Source organism: Erpetoichthys calabaricus, chromosome 12 (genome assembly GCF_900747795.2).
Source record: "Erpetoichthys calabaricus chromosome 12, fErpCal1.3, whole genome shotgun sequence".
Classification (NCBI taxonomy): Eukaryota; Metazoa; Chordata; class Cladistia; order Polypteriformes; family Polypteridae; genus Erpetoichthys; species Erpetoichthys calabaricus.
Genome location: NC_041405.2, coordinates 36,409,444 through 36,430,420, shown reverse-complemented (window position 1 = coordinate 36,430,420; position 20,977 = coordinate 36,409,444). Strand labels below are relative to the sequence as shown.

At 37.7% G+C, this 20,977-nt stretch overlaps 1 protein-coding gene across 3 annotated transcripts in view; it reads right to left on the bottom strand.

The window, feature by feature from the left end:
* The window catches only part of atrx (ATRX chromatin remodeler), a 387,366-nt gene that overhangs the window by 315,365 nt on the left and 51,024 nt on the right, over positions 1-20,977 (bottom strand). For all 3 annotated transcript variants that reach the window (XM_051934359.1, XM_051934358.1, XM_051934360.1), the window contains 3 exons: positions 15,785-15,834; positions 11,870-11,988; positions 11,042-11,158 (listed from right to left, as the gene is read on the bottom strand). In XM_051934359.1, the coding sequence (XP_051790319.1) occupies positions 11,042-11,158; positions 11,870-11,988; positions 15,785-15,834 (286 nt within the window). The remainder of the gene's footprint in view (positions 1-11,041; positions 11,159-11,869; positions 11,989-15,784; positions 15,835-20,977) is intronic.

Genomic DNA, 20,977 nt, shown 5'->3' with positions numbered 1-20,977 from the left:
GATACTTTATTAATCCCAATGGGAAATTCACATTTTCCAGCAGCAACTTACTAATACAATAAATAATATTACATTCAAGAATGATGATAATGCAGGTGAAAAAAACACAGTAACTTTGTAGAATGTTAACGTTTACCCCCCCTAAGTGAATCACATTACAGTGATGCATTATTAACAGTACGATAAACATCACAGTATCGCAAACAAATCAACATTATTACTCGAAAAAGGCAAAATATATTCACCACGGACCACATGTCATTAAAACAAAAGCAGAATAAAGCGAGATCACAAATAAAAGACAGAGTAGAAAGCAAAGTAAAACGTCATAAACAGGTACACGGGCGAACGCTCCATATTAAACGTGCGAACGCTCCGTATTAAACGTGCGTCATTCTCACACGTGGCTGCCCAGCGGGCACGGGTTCAAAACACCGGGGGTATGAGAGCGAAGCGAGCAGGGGGCGGAGCCCCCTTGTACCTCTTTATTTGGATAAGAAATTCTGTGCACTTGTGCATGTAATAATCAGGGTGTAACTGTAATTTATAGCAATTTATGTATGACCTTAAAATTAACTGTCATGTGTTTTTCTCTTTGGCTAATGAATAAGCTAGATAATAAAAAGAAAATAATTTTTCTTTCAGGAGGCTGTCTGATCTCACCAGGCAGTGGCACTGAGCTGGGGGTCAGCAGTCTCTTTAACTCACCAAGAATCTCTATATATAATCTTCATTTGGATCTTGATCTTTGTTTGTCAGCGAATGAATTAGAAGAAGAAGCACTAGATGGCAGTAGAGAGACAGCTAAAACATGGGCATTGCATTAAGAATCTCCTCCAGGCTTATACTACTGAAGACTGTAGTACTCCAGTCACACCTCAAAACACAGACGTTCAAACTAAACAAATTGTTGTGCTTTAAATTAACTAATCTTTATATATAATCTTCATTTGGATCTTGATCTTTCTTTGTCCACGAATTCCACGCATGCGTAGACCACCTTCCAGTTTAGTACGTTGTTGTTACTCATGGATGTCAACAATGTGCCGGAATAACGAAAGGGGTGGAGGACAGTGTTACGCTGGTTAGCTCCTGAGGCCAGGTGAGGGGACGCTGGTGCACGCATGTTGTTGCCGCTCCTCCCTGTAAACAACACTTTTCGCAAAATTCGCCTAATTCTACACTTTCTTACGTTTGTCCTATTTCTTTTATTGTACGTATAGTTCGTGGATACAGCTGACTCGAATTGTATGGATTTGGCTTATATTTACAGATTTTATGGACTTTACTTTGACTGGGAACAGCTGAGTCTGTGGATCACGGGACGAGAACCTACAAGCATTTCTTTGTGCCTGGCAATCTAGGACCTTGGGATGATCTGTCTCCGTGATTATATTAAATTCGCTTTGCTGATCTGCTCCACAGTTTCATCCTACAATACTCTACGACTGGGAACTGATCTGATATTCATACTAATCTGGCTTTTGGCTCCGGGGCGATCACGCCTGAAATTACCAAGCGTTACAGTTTGTGGCTGTGTATTGGAACCTCCAACTCCTGCTACCTCCTCATGCTATGCTTTCTGCAGCTTTACTATCGCCGCTCACCTACTCTACCACACCCACCTGTCCTACCGGTTCCGCTGTGCTGCTTCTCCACTGCTATTCAGATAAGTATTGCCCAGTATCATGCTAAAATACTCTCATGACAAACTCCTTCTTATTGAACAGTTTGTCCAGAGCAAATGGTCTGACTGCAACATCCTAAAGGATGCCAGTATTTTGCAGCGCCCGAAATATATACATCGCGGGTCAGGTCGCCGCCACCGCCGGGCTGCGAATGAAAAGACCACCGGCAGCATTTGCTCAGGAATACGCCGTCCTTCTCATTACCCTGGAAATAGAATTGTCGGTGTGCCAAATTTGCATTATGTGGAAATAAACCCTGATTGCGGCTCTGTGCAGAAAGAAGCCTCATTATGTAATGTTGCACTGTTTAACTCGAGGTCTCTTAATGGCAAAGCATTGGTGCTGTCAGAACTCATCACTGACACCAAACTTGATATTCTGTGTTTAACGGAGACTTGGCAAAAACCGAATGAATTTGCGTCTCTCACAGAGGCGACTCCAATTGGTTTCACTTTCCACTCAGAGCCTCGCAGCTCAAGACAAGGAGGCGGGCTGGCAGTAATTATCAGAGAAGACTTAAACATTAAAAGAATCCCAATTGACTGCCCATTGTCTTTTGAGTGCCTGGCTCTTAAACTAATAACGGAATCAGGTCCTGTCTCACTCATTGTTCTCTATCGTCCCCCAAAATACAATGCATCCTTCTTATCCGATCTGATTGAACTTTTGACCCACCTAAGCTCTTACTCTCAGAGAATTATGCTTCTTGGTGATTTCAACATCCATATTGACATTACTACATCTAAACTGAGAAATTAATTCCTGTCCATACTGGACTGTTTTGACTTGACACAACATGTTGATTTTCCAACCCATTCTGGCGGTCATATATTGGACCTGATCTGCACTTCTGGACTATCTGTTGCCAACATTTACAGCACTGATTTGGGACTCTCTGACCATAAAGCAGTATTTTTCACTGTCTCATTACCTATCCCACCTCTTACCTGTAAACGACAAATTTCTTACAGAAACCTTAAAAATATCTGTCCCTCTATCCTTTCTGGATCCATTTCTGATCTTTTACTGTCTGCACCTATTCCACCAACACTAGATAGTTTTGTTGACCACTATAACTCAGCCCTTCACTCAGCATTAGATAAAACAGCTCCTTTAAAACATAAGGAGGTTTCCTTTAAGCGCTCAGCTCCTTGGTATAACTCAGAATTGTGATCTATGAAAGCAGCTGGCCGACGCCTTGAGAGAATGTCACGTAAGACTGGCCTCACCGTGCACATCCAGGCTTTCTCTGACCACCAAAGAGCTTACAGAGAAGCACTAACTTCTGCCAAGAACACCCATTATGGCAGAATAATAGAAAGTGGCCATGATAACCCAAGGGTTTTGTTCTCTGTAGTTAATAAACTACTCGAACCCGCATCTGGTCCAACTACCTCTTCTACTGAAGTCTGTGAGGAATTCCTCCACTTTTTCCGTAACAAAATTAAAGATCTAAATAATTCAACTAACATAAATATATCATCTGTTTATATCTCTCCCTGTTTTCCCACTCCATCCAGCTCCTTCTCCAAGTTCTCACCAGTCACCTCTGCGTTTGTTAATAACCTGCTTTGTAAGATGAGGCCGACTACTTGTGTACTGGACCCCATCCCCACCACACTACTTAAATCCTGCCTTCGTGCCATAATCCCGACTGTTACAACAATAATAAACTCATCCCTTGACACTGGCTCCGTGCCACTCACTTTTAAAATTGCTTCTGTAACCCCAATGTTAAAAAAGTCTGGCCTTGATGCTGACAATCTTAACAATTTCCGGCCTATTTCCCACTTACCTTTCCTGTCAAAAGTTCTTGAGCGTGTTGTAGCTTCCCAACTCACCAATTACATAACCTCTAATAATTTGATGGAACCCTTTCAGTCTGGATTCAGGGCGCGGCACAGCTGTGAAACTGCTCTGCTACGGGTAACCAATGATTTGCTTATGGCAGCAGACTCTGGACAAACTAGCATATTAATTCTGTTAGACCTCAGTGCAGCATTTGACACAGTCAGACATGACATCCTACTGTCCAGAATGGAGAACATGCTGGGTATCTCTGGCACTGCCCTCCAGTGGTTCAAGTCCTATCTGAGTGATAGGCAAGAGTTTGTTAGTCTTGGCAACAGCAGATCCAACTCCGTGCCAGTCACACAAGGAGTCCCGCAGGGCTCTGTCCTTGGTCCTCTGCTTTTCTGTATTTATATGCTTCCCCTTGGCCATATTATCCGTAGTTATGGATTGGGTTATCATTTTTATGCAGATGATACCCAGCTCTACTTCAATGTTAAAAGTGGAACTTCATCAGAGCTTTCTCAGCTCACAACCTGCCTTAGTGAAATTAAAACCTGGATGGAGCAGAACTCTTTAAAATTAAATTGCAATAAAACTGAACTCCTGCAAATTGGGACTAAAATGCAACTTAATAAAATGAGCTCCTTCCCAGTCCATCTTGGCAGTGATCTCATCAGACCTGCCTCTACTGTAAAAAATCTTGGTGTCATTTTTGATTCCTCCCTCACTTATTCCACCCACATAAATCACATTAAGAAACTTTCTTACTTTCACCTCCATAACATATCCCGTGTTCGCTCCTTCCTCTCCTTCTCTAATGCTGAGAAACTTGTCCATGCTTTTATCACATCCCGCATCGATTATTGTAATTCCCTACTGGCAGGTGCCCCTTCTAATCTTATATCACAGCTCCAGCTTATTCAAAACTCAGCTGCAAGAGTCCTTACTCGAACCAGCAGCAGCGAGCACATCACACCCATCCTGCTCCGTCTTCACTGGCTCCCTGTGTCCTACACAATCGAATATAAAATCCTACTAATAACCTACAAAGCTTTAAATAACCTCGCACCAAACTACATCAGTGACCTCCTCCATCACTATGTGCCTGCCCGCCCACTAAGGTCCTCTGATTCTGGTAATCTTGTTGTGCCCCTCACTAATCTACACTCCATGGGTGACAGGGCCTTCAGCTGTATAGCGCCCAGACTCTGGAATGACCTACCAAAATTAATCAGGTCAGCTGACTCCATGAATTCCTTTAAAAAACAACTCAAAACTCATCTGTTCAGGAAGGCTTTTAGCTCTATTTGACTTTATTACCTTTCTCTCAGTTTACATCTCTGTCAAGATGCCAATGTAACCTGTATGTGTGTGCTAGACCATCAATTATGTTGTCTGTTTTTTTCAGAATTTACTGTCTTAATCTTCTTTATTTATTTATCTGGTTTGTACAATGCTATATACTGTATATTCTGCCGTTCTTTATTATATTCTGTAAGTGCCTTGAGCATGGGAAAGGCGCTATATAAATAAAATGTATTATTATTATTATTATTATTAATGAGATTGCCGAAGATAAAAGGTACGTGCCTATGTAACATATGAATGAAAGAAAGACAGTGGGTAAAATGAATGACAACATAACAGCACGTTCCGGAAATTATTATTGTTACGTTGTAGCCGGCGAGTGCTGTGCGTCTCACAGTTGTACTCTGGCTTGCTCACATGTCAGTGAAGTGATCCCTATTTATGCTTTAAAGAGCCTGGATACCTATGTGTCCCCCTTTTATAACCATTGCTCCGTGTTTATTGCCTTACTCTTTGGATTGCCACAAAGCAACCTGCGAGATTGGAGAAAGGTTGAGAAGAGATTGTGAGAGGAAACGACAGCGTCTTGAAAACGAGACGGACTGTGAACGGAGAGAAGCAGAAATGCTCCTACACCACCACATAATTACTATTCGGACAGTGATTCCTGAGTAGGCCATTCCTATCGAATCAATGTCCAAAGGTTTTGTTTTGTAATTTTGTTTCCCTTATAAAAAAATCATAATGCTGTGCGACGAAGGGCCCAGTTCACGACTGGCAGCCGCGTTTAAACAGGGAGCCGTTCACAGATAACTTTAACACGTGCAATGTAGTTGGGCGCACATGGCTAGTAAAGAATAAAGAAATTGCTTTTTATTTTAAATTGGTGTTTTTGTCTCTCATTGTTATCGACTTCAGCATCAACACTATGTATTTAATAGAAGATTTACACTCCTCCTAAAGGTTCTTTACTACTACTTTACTGGTCCTTAAAGAATTTTAATTTCATTACTTAAATACAAAATAAGTCCAGATCCTTCCTCTATCTCAGATTCTTATAGATATCATCAATTCCACTGCGTTCTTGTTTTGGAGGACCCTGACACCTAGTGTATTAGGGAATATGTGAGGTACACTGTGACAGACAAACAAGGTTATTTAACTTACTGTATATTTGCCATTTATGATTACCATCAGAGACAAATACAGATGGCCCTTAGGAGCAAAGGCACAGTTAAGGCAGAGTTCAGTAAACTTCAAATTAACTGTTGTATTGCAGGATTAGGCCGGATTTATACTTCACGCAACGTGATGTGTGCTCCAGCAGACACTACTGCTACACAAACATTACCGTTTATACTTGCATGCGTACTTTACATAAATCTGGAAGATTCCACCAGGTGGCAGTGTGAGATATCATCATAGTGAGAAAACGTTCAGCTTCCCTGTGTTGTGAATTGCCTGAAACATCCATTAAATTCCAAGAACACCTTGCCACGACATCTGTGAAAAGGATGTTTAATGATTACATCCAGGGATGTGCCCATTCCAGGAAGCATAGGGCACGAGACAGAAATAATCCCTGGACAGGGCATCAGCTCATCGCGAGGTGAACACAAGCACACACATACGCTAGCGTCAATTTAGCCTCACCAAATCCAAAAAACCTTCATGTCCTTGGATGGAAATGGGAGCGCACTATGGAAACCCACCAGGAAAATATGTAAACTCCAGGCAAGGAACACCAGGAACATGATTCCCTACTGCAAGGCAGTAGTGCTACCGCTTTGCCACTCGCCACATGTGTAATTACCAGTATTCATTATTTATATTCTCTGTAAAATGTAATATGCGTACTTTAATTCATTTCATCATTTAAGTGATATTAAGTACTAGCAAAATACCCGCGCTTCGCAGCGGAGAAGTAATGTGTTAAAGAGGTTATGAAAAAAAAAGGAAACATTTTAAAAATAACGTAGCATGATTGTCAATGTAATTGTGTTGTCATTGTTATGAGTGTTGCTGTCTTTTATATATATATATATAATATGCACACACACACACATAAACATATATATACATAAACATATATATATACATATCTACATATACACATATCTACATATACATACGTATATACACATCCACATAAACATATATATACATATACAAATTTACATATCTAAATATATATATATATATATATATATATATATATATATATATATATATAGACATAGATATATACATACATACATTCACATATATATATATATATATATATATAGACATAGATATATACATACATACATTCACATATATATATATATATATATATATATATATATATTACTGAAGAAAAAAAAAAATTAAACAGCCAAATGGGGCTATGCATATGAACTTAAAAGCTTTAAATAAAACAGAAATATGTATTTTATTTTTACTTGGTTAACTTGTGGAGGGTGTATCCTGTAGCAAAGCCCTAACTGTTTTCGTGAAAGCCCGTTTCAGTCAATAAGTCTTATGTGTGTGTTTATGTATGTGTGTATATATATGTAGATATGTGTATATGTAGATATGTATATATATGTATATGTATAAAAATGTTTATATGTGTGTGTATATTATATATATAATATATATATATATATATATATATATATATATATATATATATATATAAAAGACAGCAACACTTATAACAATGACAACACAATTACATTGACAATCATGTTACGTTATTTTTAAAATGTTTCCTTTTTTTTTTCATAACCTCTTTAACACACTACTTCTGTGCTGCGAAGCGCGGGTATTTTGCTAGTGTATATATATATATATATATATATATATATATATATATATATATACACATACATATACACACATACATGCAGTTTCAATAACATAGAAATCAATATAAATATTAACATCATTATCATATGAGAATATGAAGTAATATATAAGAAGCACATTTTATATAAATATAAATTATTAAACAGTAAAATCTTCTTCTGTAATTTGCTACCGTGGCAATTTGTGTGTCTGTCCAGGATTTTAAATCACCTGTAGCTCGCAAACCGTTTCACCTATTGACTTGAAATGTGGTACACATATAGTACGTCACGTCTACTATCCGCTTTATGGGTGATGATTGTATTACTCTTTTTATGTTTATTTTATTTTATTGTAGAATCAACTCGTATCTGCGCACACCAGGGCGGCCGTGGGCGGATGCGTATGGTGTATTCACTCCATGTTATCGTGCATTGCGCTGTCACTGGTATTTTGATAAAACAATTTGAACAACATATAAGAAGCGTATAAATTATTAAACAGTAAAACATTAACATTTAAGAAGTAAAGTTAGATTAAGTACTACTGCAGTGCCCTCGGGTATACCTCATTTTTTGTTTGTCCATTACATGCTTAAATGTATACATTTTTTGGTGTACCTACCCGAGAACACGCGACATATAACCGAGCTTGGGAGAAGCATGGATTTTAAACACGCGTTGAGTTCATCTGCTGGTCTCCCTCGTGGAATAACTGGTAATGTTTGAATAAAATCTACAGCGAGTAAAACGACATTACCTCCTTTTTTTTTTTTTACGATCTCTGAGATGTTGCTTTTTTCGGTTCAAGGCTTCATAAGCTCTTTTATGTTGTATGGTGTACTTATCCCAAACCATCATCTTTGAATGTTGCAAGACTTTCGCCTTGTATGTAGATCGGGGTAATTACATTCATTGCATTCCTAGTCTGAATCACAATCTGATTGTATGGGTGGTTACCTGGCACTGTAGGGTTGCCACCCGTCCTTTAAAATACGGAATCGTGCCGCATTTGAGAATGAAATTGCGCGTCCCGTTTTGAATCAATACTGGACGGGATTTGTCCCGTATTTTTTTTATCATTTTTTTTAAAGCAGCGTCTCATGCAAATCATCCCACACGCATTTTATGAAGATGCCTCCTTTCCTACTTTTGATTGGGTAATACTTGATGTCATCGTTAGTTTGATTGGTCTTTTTAACTGTCCAGTGAGGAGGGCATGTCTTTTAAGTAGAGTGTGGAAAGTGTTGGCACTGAGATGTGGCGTCAGCGCCAGAGTTGAAGCCCCTAATGTTGCGGTCAGCAAGTCGGCTAACATCCGCCATGTGCCGTCTTTCAGTTGCGAGAAGCAGATCATAGAATGGTTGAAACTGTTGCCCCTAACGTTGCGCCACGGCGTGTGGTTCGTTTATACCTCGTGTCTTCTCATTAAACTTTTATCTCGCGAATATGTTATTGCAATCCGCAGGGGGAGCGTTTCTATAAACTTAATTTAAACTTACGTTTTACACCGTGCTTTGTTTCCCTTATGAACATGCTTGAATGCTTCACTCGCTCCCTTCTCAATTGTTTAATTAATTTTTTGCTCTTCGCTGTTTGCGGCTCTTACGTCATTTCCCCCTACTTCGTTCTTTTATCTCGCGAATATGTTATTGCAATCCTTAACGGGAGCGTTTCATTAAACTGATTGAAAATAGTTTAGCATTTACCTTTTTAGTAAAAGGCGAGCTTTTAAGCCTGAGAAATCACCCCGTAAATGCACACGTTTAATTGCACGTGTTAATATGTATGGTTACACAGTATTAAAAGACAGTGAACAACGTCAGTTACCTTTGTTCCCGCGTTTGATAAAAGGCGAGCTTTTAAGCCTGAGAAATCACCCCGTAAATGCACACGTTTAATTGCACATGTGTTAATATGTATGCTTACACAGTATTAAAAGACAGTCAAAAATTAACGTCATTTACCTTCGTTCCCGCGTTTGACTCGTGCTGTAAATCTCTTCCTTGTTTTTAGTTCACGTCATTACGTAGGAGGCGTGATGACGCGATACGTGACTCCGCCTCCTCCATTACAGTGTATGGACAAAAAATATGTTCCAGTTATGACCATTACGCGTATAATTTCGAAATGAAACCTGCCTAACTTTTGTAAGTAAGCTGTAAGGAATGAGCCTGCCAAATTTCAGCCTTCCACCTACACGGGAAGTTGGAGAATTAGTGATGAGTGAGTCAGTCAGTCAGTGAGGGCTTTGCCTTTTATTATTATAGATAAATCTAATGATTCAAAATGTGCAGAGAGCTGGAATATAAATTAAATGTGTTCTATGTGGCAATTGCTGCTTGCCACTGCTGTCAGTTCAGGAGGAAGCCCCAAAAGCATGTAGCGATTAACAATGGGGTCGGTTTTAAGACGACGGTTATGACAGTCTACTTTAATGATAAAATAAACTATGAGATTAAAGTGGACATTTTGAGATTAAAGCCACAATTTCCACTTTAATCACACAATAGATCTTTTCACTGTGTCCTTAACTTTTTTCTCTGTGGCTCAAATATGCTGCCATACATTCTGATGCTGTTGTGAAGGTGCCCAAAAAAAAAAAAAAAAAAAAAAAAAAGACAGCACAGAAGATGGCATGTGACACTTTTAAAATGTATCGTGTCATCATGTTGGGAATATGTGACACTTCACTATAAAAGCACCACAACTGCATTTCTACGTTGGCATTTTGCTTCACCACATCGAACTATTCATCAAACATCGAAACATGCACTTCAATCCTGTAGGATCCACAAAGCGGCTTTCTGTCATATGTAGATAGTAAACAGAGACCCTGACGTCATGTTCTGACTTGATCACACTGCACCAGACCCCCAAAACCGACTTTTTGATGGTAATGCAACTCGTGCACGAGCCACATTAATTTCTGAGGACGTGTTCAGAGGACACATCAAATGAATGCTGGGAACGCATGGCAGCCATGATGCGTGCACATACGCGTTCTGAGTGTGAAGTATAAACCTGGCCTTAGGAAAGCCTTTCAAAAGCTTTTGTAATCCTGACACAGATTATGAAGACACAGAGCAGAAGCTGAAGTAGTTTACTTAGAACAAGTTGTGAAACAGTGAGGGAAGCAAACAAAACAAATGCAAACAGATAATGTTACACACAAGCTTGTGTTCTATATTTCCTTCCAATTATCTTAAGTGAATTTAATTGAAAATGAAAACTTGCCTGCCAAAAATCTACTTTGTCATTACAAAACTGCTGTAGTTAAACCGAAATACAATAAAATTCTCAAACTAAAGGAACAATGAAAACTTACATCACCCAGAATCACAAAATATATTTTAAAGAAGAATTGTTCATCAAAAAATTTTAATTTAACCAGTTTAATATTCTAAATTTAATATATACCTCCTCTCTTTTTGGAAATGTCTGGTTTAGGTTTTGTTGGTCGATTCCTAAACTCAGGACCTCTAAAATCATCTTTAATTTCATTTGATACTGGCTCAGGTTGGACAACAATAGTTCCTAGAAAGGTAAAAGAAATTAATACTTAACATTTTATTAGAAAACATTTTGAATGTTAAATCTAAGCAAACATCTATTTAGTGCATACTGTATTTGAAGGTAGAAAACAGTTCAAAACTGAAGACAATCAATTCTGCAAAAAATTTGTTATACTAACAAAATAACTTGTGTGACTGGGCATTTAGATGGATTAATAAATGTATACATTATGTCATCTTATATATTTTTAAATATTTCTAAACTGATATGAACAAGAAGCATGATCAAAAACAACTTTCAAGATTAAGGCCAAAAGATAAGGTAAGAAAGCCCATTTCTGTTTTTCTGTTCTCTTTACTATATACTAACATCCATATAAAATAAAAAAATCTCATCTTCTTGCCTGTTCAAATTTTTCTAGATAGCATGGAAAAAAAATCCATTCAATGGAAATACCCTTACTCCCAAAAAAACAAGTGTATTTTACTAAGAAGCAATCCTGTGTATTTAAAAAACACACTTTTGCAACTACACAGTGAAGGCCTTCAAATTGCGCCTTTTTTGTATACAGGTTGCTTTATACCAGTAAAATAAACACATAACTTTAAAGGACAGTTATTCATGTTAAAAAAATTTTACAGTACAGGAATGTAATTGTCATTATTCCACCTACTCCAGTCACCATCAAAATGTAGAAAAAAACAAAAAAACTTGTCAATACCACTAATTTACCTTTTGGCAACCTGTTAACATCCAAATTATTCTCAGAAGTATTATCATTGGAGGTGTTTTCATGACCACTTTCATTTGAAATATCAGACTCAACATATTTTGTTACTACAGAAGGTTTCCTAGATGAGACAGAAAGCAAAAAAAGGAAAATAACAAAAGCATCATTTGGATATATTCTCATAATAACACAGTATGTAATCCAACATACATGCCCTTCAAAGAGGCTGTATCACTACTTTATATTCTGCAACTATTAATGACAGTTGTGATGCAAACTGGATGTTATTGAGCTTGATCTTAAATTGACTCACATTTTCACCAACAATTTTTTTCTAAATTTTAAAAAACAAAGTCCCTACTTTCAGTCATGTTTAAAATTAGTGCTCTAAATGGGAATTTTTCTTAAATGAGAATGTAATCAAGGCTGCTTATTTATTTCCTAGTCTAAGCTGCTTGCCTAATATGCTCCAGTTACAATAATAAAAGATAGACTTCCCTCCCAGTACAGGGTAAGTAGGACTGTAGCAACTAGATGATGTCATTTGAAATATTAAGATTCCTGCATGTCTTATTCATCAGACGGTGCAAAGTTAACATGCACAATTAAGGATGCTAAACAAAAGGTTACAACAACTATCACCAAGGAGGTGGAACAGCTTGTAATATACAGAGGATTCACAATGTGTTCAGTCCCCTTCACTTTCTGCACACTTTACTGTGTCATACATTGAATTTTAAATTCATAATTTTGACATTTTTGCCCATCAATCAACACTCAATAACTGAAAACGACAAAGTGAAAATATGTTTTCACAAAGGTATGTAAACTTAATCAAAAAGGATAATTATGTAATGATGTTGAAGTAATACCATCTGACCTGTCTTCCTGTTGTAAAAGTGTGCACACTGAATGTCTGCTCTGGTCAGCTTCACAAAGAAACTGGATGAAAAAAAGAATACTACTACCCAGCAGCAATATAATGTGAAGTGCAGGAGCCTTAAAGACTCATCTGCTTATCCCAGTATTAACTTCTTATGGTTTTATTCTAAAGCAATTATATTCTAAATGAATTAAGACTTTTAGTCTCTTTTGTTGTTTAATTACTGCTTATTTTACTATATTTTTTTGAAAAATTTAACTTGCTGCTGGATGGAGTTATTCATTCTTCTCCAAAGCATTGAAGGTATGCTTTGTACTTGTTACATTATTAATTTCCAACAAATCAAAAAGATCCCAGTTTTTCACCTCCTGAACTATGAACATGTGACTAAGACAGGTACTGCTAATGAGATGCAAGGCAGCAGATGAAACTGTTACTTACAATTACATGCATTTCAATATTGTCTGATACAGTATTTACTGATAATTAACATGCTTGCTACATTTGGAATGACAAATATAAAGTGGATATAAGAAGTATACAAAAATCATTATTGAAATTTCAGTTTTCACTGACTGAAAGGCTGAAATCAAGACAGATCCTTTTAGACCCTTTTTCACCATTAAACTTTTATAATCAAAATAAATTTAAGTGAAAAACAAGTGGGAAAAGCACATTTTCAATAAGGGCCTTTAGATTTTAGATATCTACCGCATGTGTCTGTTTCACATATTTGAATAGAAGTACAGTGGAACCTCAGGTCACGACTGTAATTTATTCCAAAACTCTGGTCGCAACCCGATTTGGTCGTGACCCGAAGTTATTTCCCCCATAGGATTGTATGTAAATACAATTAAACCGTTCCGGACCGTACAAGCTGTATGTAAATATATATTTTTTTAAGCACAAAAATAGTTAATTATACCATAGAATGCACAGTGTAATAGTACACTAAAATGTTTATCTCTCTCTCTCCCTAGGAAGAGACTGAACATGTGCGGAAATCATCGGCGCATACAAACAGGAAACTGGCTTGTTCGTCACCCGAGTGTGTTGTCGTGAACAGATGCAAACTATGCTGGTGTATGCACTTTTATGTTTTATGTAAAGTATATCTTTACAATGTATGTAACCTTGTAAATTACAGTACACTATATAAAAATTATATTACCTAAAACTGACAGGTTCTATTCACATCATCCATGTGACTCTTTGGAACCTTTAACCCAGGAATTAGTATGCATTTTGTATCTGGATTGTATCTAATGATAATTTAAACAGATCAAATGAACATCGGGTATTAAAATACATCTCTAGGGCCCATGTCGTGTCCAGACAAATCACAGCTTCCACTTTTGTGTTTGTTGTAGGTGGATACAAAAATTATTTAGATTATATGTGGTCATCTTACATCTCTGAAAATGTTCCGAGTATTTCAAACACAAATTGATATCAAGTATATTTACACCTTGTTTAGTAATGTGGTCAATGTTAACATGATTGCAATTCAACGAAAAATGCATGTTAATGCCTGGTACAAAGGCGGGATATCCCCTATGTAAGGGCAATTTTTTTTTTTATAAATTTAATTTAGACCAGTTGGCAAAAGGGATTAGCCACAAAATCCTTACTACTGAATCTCTTATTTTTAAATGTCTAACATGAGGAAGAAAAAGATTTTACTTAATTTGAGTAGCTGAAGGCTTATCAACTTGATTACATTTTATTATCTACATACTCGCTTCGCTCACCAACCCTTGTATTTGGTTTTCCAGATACACACTTTCTAAGATTATTTTTTCTTTGAATTGTTGCTATTTCATTAGTTTCACTTTTATTTCAGAACTTCTGTAAAAACAATATTTGTAATCTTGTGAGTCCCAATATGCTGAATCTTTTTAACGAGGTCAGGATAAGTTTCTCTGTTTGGAATTTCAGCATAGACAAAACGACCTAAATCATCAGCATTTAATATTTTTTTTTTTTTTTTTTTTTTACAAAGTAACAAAGTAAGTAGAGTTTTGCATTGGACTCTTGTCTGTAAAGTCGTGCTATTTTCCTCTTACAGTTCCAAAAGTACATGGGGTTACCAAGGTGATACCCCAGCTTTTCTCCAGGTTTTTGTACAAGGGCTAGACAGAACGTTTTTGAAGATTCTTTATTTGTCACATGCATAGTTATACAGGACAACACGCAGTGAAATGCATCCTGATCCACTGTTTGCGCTACTGCGATCTTTACTTTTTTATATTTTCTAATTTTCCTACTTTCATATCTTTTAACTTTTTTTTTTTTTTTTGAGCCTTTCTAATTTCCCTGGTTTCATAGTCTCTACCCTGCTCTGCATGTGTTTATATGTTTGTAAACATCTCTATGAAGTTCTACTTTGTCATTTTACTCACTGTCATTTAATTTAGAGCCGGATTGGACGTGCTTTTTTTTTTTTTTCAATTCCACTTGTTCCGGGCTGATAATTACTTTCCTTATTTTCTGAATTTGCACCTCGATTATTCTTTTTTGCTCTTTTTTCTGTCCAACGCATTTGAGTCTCTTTTCTCAGCGCTTTTCTTTCTTCTTCGTTTAATCGTCAACATTTCATTCCTACCCTATTCATTTCATTTCTACCGTATTGACCTTAAACACTTTATATGCACTGAGAGCCCTGGAGCTGTGTGTGCTGCATGACTGCCTTTACACTACTGATTTGTTTTTTCTGATATTGCTTGTAAGTAGGGTGTGTCTTGCAAGACTCTCGTTCTATGTTCCCGTGAGACGCACCGTGGCAGGTCTCTTTCGTCTCACGGGTCTTTAAATTATCTTCCGAGAAAGATCACGTATAGTAGACTATCAGGACAGGGGACAGGATTTCTTTTTATAATAGATAGATACTATTTAAAAAACAATTCATACTTTTTGAATACCAATTAAATAATCATGAACACATATCTTGATTAAATACTTTAAAACATTTGAATATTCATAACCTTCTACATCCAAATAACTTTAGTGTATTGAAACAACAGGGTATACTAACCTCTTTGAACGGGAAGAGGAAGTCTTCAACTTTTCACAGGAGCTACCAGGCTAAAATAAACAAAATTAGGTATATTAAAAATGAACACTGAAAGTTACTTAGCATGTTAATTTTCTTTATGCATTAACAGTGTCAAAGAAATATAATACAAAAATTAACATTTCTCATGTTAAAATGTTCTCATGATAAAAATTGTACTTTTTTTTTTTCCTGATATAGATTGATGTCATCAGTCTTTTTCTGCATAGAATGAATGAAAACTTCATATTTGGAAAATAAAGACAAAAGTAAGAGGATATTTTTATGCACTGTTTGTGATCTAGTCAATGGCACAGACTTCTACAAATATTGCTATTTGAGGTCAGCTATTTTCCGGTGAGTGGAATTCTTCCATTGATATTATTAGGTTTACAGATGTGGCTATGTACAGGCAGGTAGGTCTCCAGTTACAAAATAAGAGAGTTCTGATCCTGCTGAAGTATGCAAGATGGAACTATACTGAAAATGTCCATTAATGAATGGGCAAAACTGAATAAAGTTTTATTTTTATCTTTAAAATAAGAAAATGTTATAATGAAACAGTGAACAATTACTATATTTTAAATCATATAAACACACATAGCTTAATTAAAAGTTTGAACCATGGGGATGTACAGTATGCCAACCTTATGCTTAAACATCCTACAGGTGTTTGATACTGATATAGAAGATCCTGTTTGTTCCTTTACTTTTGTGAACTCCCAAGTCTGAATGTAATCTAAAGTGACACTTTCCTTTACTTCATTAACTTTTCTGCACACCTAGTAAATCTTTTGAAGTTTTTCAAATTTTGCTGTCTCTGCTTCTAGTAAATTAACAGCTTCTGTTAAGTATTTTCAGGTGAGCTGCTGCATGTCATTTTCAGTTTTAATGCTGCTCTATACTGTAAATCTATACCTCCATTTGAATCAGATCTTTATTGCCAAGTAATTTTCCATAACATTCAATTTGTGCTGTGATGTCTTCTTCATTAACTTCTAAATCAGACTACCCCAAGGATGTTGCTGCTTTCTTTGCTATGGTTATATTGTGTTCAGGAGAATCTTCTGAACTGCTCAAGCTAAGGACACAACTTGAATGCTATATCCTGGGACTTCATTCCAAGTATCAGCATTGTGCCTTATGAAATAATATATAGTGTATAACTTCTAAAATTGAGTTTTTAGGTTGCTCAGACAGCCTGGGTGAACAAATACAAAATAAAAGGCAATGAAAGATCAACTGACCCACTGTTTGGACCAAAAAAATTGGTATTTGGGGGTAAAAATACATTAACATTTGGATGGCCTTCATCCAAATTTACAGGTAGAGTAGGGGCATTATGAAAAACTAGAAGCAGAGTGAAGTGTGGACTTTTAGAGTTATATTAATGCTAAAATACATAATATGAACTGAAAACCAGGTCATAATCCAGACCTTCAGATCTAAATTTCCAATTGACTATTGATGCTGTTCTTAAAATGCTTACAAACACATGTTGATTTTACAAACGGTGGCTGGATGGGGCGGAGGGGGGCGTTTCACTGCCTGCCCACCACACAGCCTTGCAGTGTTCCTCAAACAGAAGCCCATTCGTTTTTGGTGGGCAGCTGATGATGCTGCAAGCGGTGACCCAGTTGTGGCTGAATGGAGGCCATTGAGGGTGAATGGGGTGGCGTGGGGCAGCATTGTAGTGTGCCTCGGGTAGCTGCCTGTTGAATGGGGGCGGTGGTGGGCAATTCACTACCCACCTTTGGCTACACCCTGTTCGTTCTCAGTGGGCGGACACTGCAGGCAGCATACTGTATGCAAGTGGAGGTGACTGTGTGGTGGGCAGGTGGAGAACCGCCCCTCGCCACCCCCATTCATTCTCAATAGCAAGCCTGCTTGTACTGTTACGTACATAGCAGGAAGTTGTCTCTCGTCAATACACCAGACGTGCTGACGAGGGGTGCCTTCCTGCTGTGATAGTGTGTACAGTGCTGTGCAGAAGAGCTTATCTTAACCTTTTGTCTTCACCCTTCAACAATGTCTGTGAAACACAAATCTGATGCAAGTGCTGATGATACAGTAAAGAAGAGAAAAACTATCACCATGGAAAATAAAGTAGAAATAATAAAAGGTCAGAGAGAGGTGTAACTCCATCATTCATTGGCAGAGCACTTGGTTACAGTCGGTCAACAATAGCATTTATTAAAATAATGTACCTGTTCCGACTTACATACAAATTCAACTTAACTCTTTTAGGGCGGATGTCGACTTTTGTCGACAGGAGGGGTTGAAGGCGAATGTCGACAAAAGTCGACATCCAGGGATAGGGGGCGACAATCAGCTGTTAATGGCAACAAATCTCACTGTCACGTCACAGGCATTCCCTCTGTGCTTGGAGGAATGCTAGACTCGTTGACTCGGCAACTAAACATTGCGTGTGCGTGAGTTGCGAAATGTAAACAATGGCAAGATGGCACCGACATGTGAAAAGGCAGGGAAGCAAGTGCAGAAAAGAAAACACTCGGCAGACGATGTTTTGCGCATTATCGTGGAGTCGGACATTTGATTTTTCAGAATTGGATTTTATTGGGGGCGGCACGGTGGCGCAGTGGGTAGCGCTGCTGCCTCGCAGTTAGAAGACCTGGGGACCTGGGTTCGCTTCCCGGGTCCTCCCTGCGTGGAGTTTGCATGTTCTCCCCGTGTCTGCGTGGGTTTTCTCCGGGCGCTCCGGTTTCCTCCCACAGTCCAATGACATGCAGGTTAGGTGGATTGGCGATTCTAAATTGGCCCTAGTGTGTGTTTGGTGTGTGGGTGTGTTTGTGTGTGTCCTGCGGTGGGTTGGCACCCTGCCCAGGATTGGTTCCTGCCTTGTGCCCTGTGTTGGCTGGGATTGGCTCCGGCAGACCCCCGTGACCCTGTGTTCGGATTCAGCGGGTTGGATAATGGATGGATGGATGGATGGATTTTATTGGCAGTGATCAGGAGATCGAGCAAGAGAGTGAGAAGCAGGCATCAGCTGATCAGACACCAGTCAATGCCGCGCCAGCGGATCTGCTGCCAGTTGAGTGCCTTCGCGCAGCTGATGCATCTACGGCAAGGTTCGCATGGGATAAATACACAGACATTGATCCGTTGAGAGCCGATCTGGCTACCGGAGTTTACAAGACGGCATGGCTTGCTATTGGACACGACAGATCACCAGCTGCTGTACTTCAGGCTGCTCTCTCCTGATGCTGCTTTTCAGCTACTGTCAGACGAGACAAACAGGTAGGCAGAGATTTTTTTTGAATCGCGGGCTGTGTTTGCATCGCATTCTCGTTTTTCAAAGTGGAAACCCACAACGAAAGACGAGATGAAGCGCGCTGTGGCATTACAAATAGAGATGGGACAGAACTGGTGATATAACTTCAGGGAGCATTGGTCCAAACGTGTTTTGTCCCCTGGTGGCTTAGGTACGTGCTGCTGCAAAGTTTTATTCACTTCTGTAGTAAACAGAAGCAAATCCCATGAGGTGAGCCAGGTTATAATGCCATACATAAAGTTCATAAAGTTTCAGAAGATGAAAACAGGTGACAATACGGTTTTCATGCAGGCAGAAAACTTGGTGGCAGTGGCATGGCACGATGGCAAATGGGTGATTTGTCTATCTACAGTACACACTAACAATATATGTGAGAAAATGCAGCAACAGACAATTGAAAAATAGGCACCAAAGCAACACATATTGTAAGGAGTGCAATGTGGCAATGACTGAAATTGGCTGCTTTGAGCGAGATCAGACTTTGCTGTGTAAAATGTATGTGATATGTATGTGAAATCATAGAGTATGCAGGCTCATACAACATGCAAGCCAGTAACATTTGTCAAAAGTAAATATTTTTTGTTGATTTGATATGTTAAACAATTGCTTTGTGTTCTTTTTTAAAAAATGTTAGTTTTTGGAAAAATATTCAGCCCTGGGAGAAAAGAAACAAAAAAAAAAATTAGCCCTAAAAGAGTTAAGAACAAACCTACAGTCCCTATCTCATACATAACCTGGGGACTGCCTGTAGTTAAAATTGTGCATTTCATTAGTACTAATCCTTTCACATTTTTACAATCTTTCCCCTTTAAAATTGCAATCAATCACAGAACTGCTACTAATTTGTTAGTTATATAATGGTATTCATCCACTTTTTCAAGTTTTTTTCTTCAAATTATATTTAAGTTAAACTACTGAGAATTTTAATTTAATAATAATTGAAAATAAATTAAAAAGAACAGTTACTGGGGTTTATGTCCTCATTCTAATCTACAACTATTCTAAGTCAAGGCCATTATAACCAAAGATCTGCCTGTATAATATTAAATACTGTATGAACATATCTGTGTTGCTACATGTAAGATCAAGTTCAGGCCAAATCACAGAAGTTAGACATATGCAAAAAAACACACCCAACAAAAGAAGTATGAACCAAAAGACTGACAGACAGGCAAAACAAAGACAGGATTAAAAAATTAGAACATTTACAAATGGCAAAACCTAAATGTTTTAACTATATAAATAACTGACATATTCTTGGATGGGAAAATAAGGTATTTAGTCCTTTACAAACAGGCATCAATTAAACGTATTAAATTGCATTCTCTTATATTGGCAATATAATAAAACATAATCGACTCTTATATTGTGCAAAATAAAATGTATGTCATGCAAAATAGCAGATGTCCATGCAAATTAGAGATGGTCACTGTAATGTATTAAATATAAGTAAGATAACCTAAGTTTTACTCCCCCTCCACTACATATTTCATACATTAAGATATCTTATGATCTTAGAGTACCAGTAAACCCCTGATTCTCTAAAGAATCACAAATCCAAGAATGGCAATTACTTTCTGTTCCCTCCAATCTTTGTAGGGATGAAAAATCATGGAGGGTGGGAGCGTCCTGGGAAAGTTTTCATTTAATTAAATACATATATTTGTACTAAAGCTGTTCTTTTTGGAGCCGTGACTACGGTGGTTCTGGTGTTTCAGAAGCGCATTGTAGGCACCTTCGTTCATTGTTTTTATCTATGCAGCCTCGTTTTTGTTTTTCTATGGGTGTGTTGGTAGCTAGAAGTCGTTAGCTGTTAGGAATCATAATTGAACTTACTTTTAACACTGAATTACCTTAATGTGATTCAAATAAGCCACACTGAC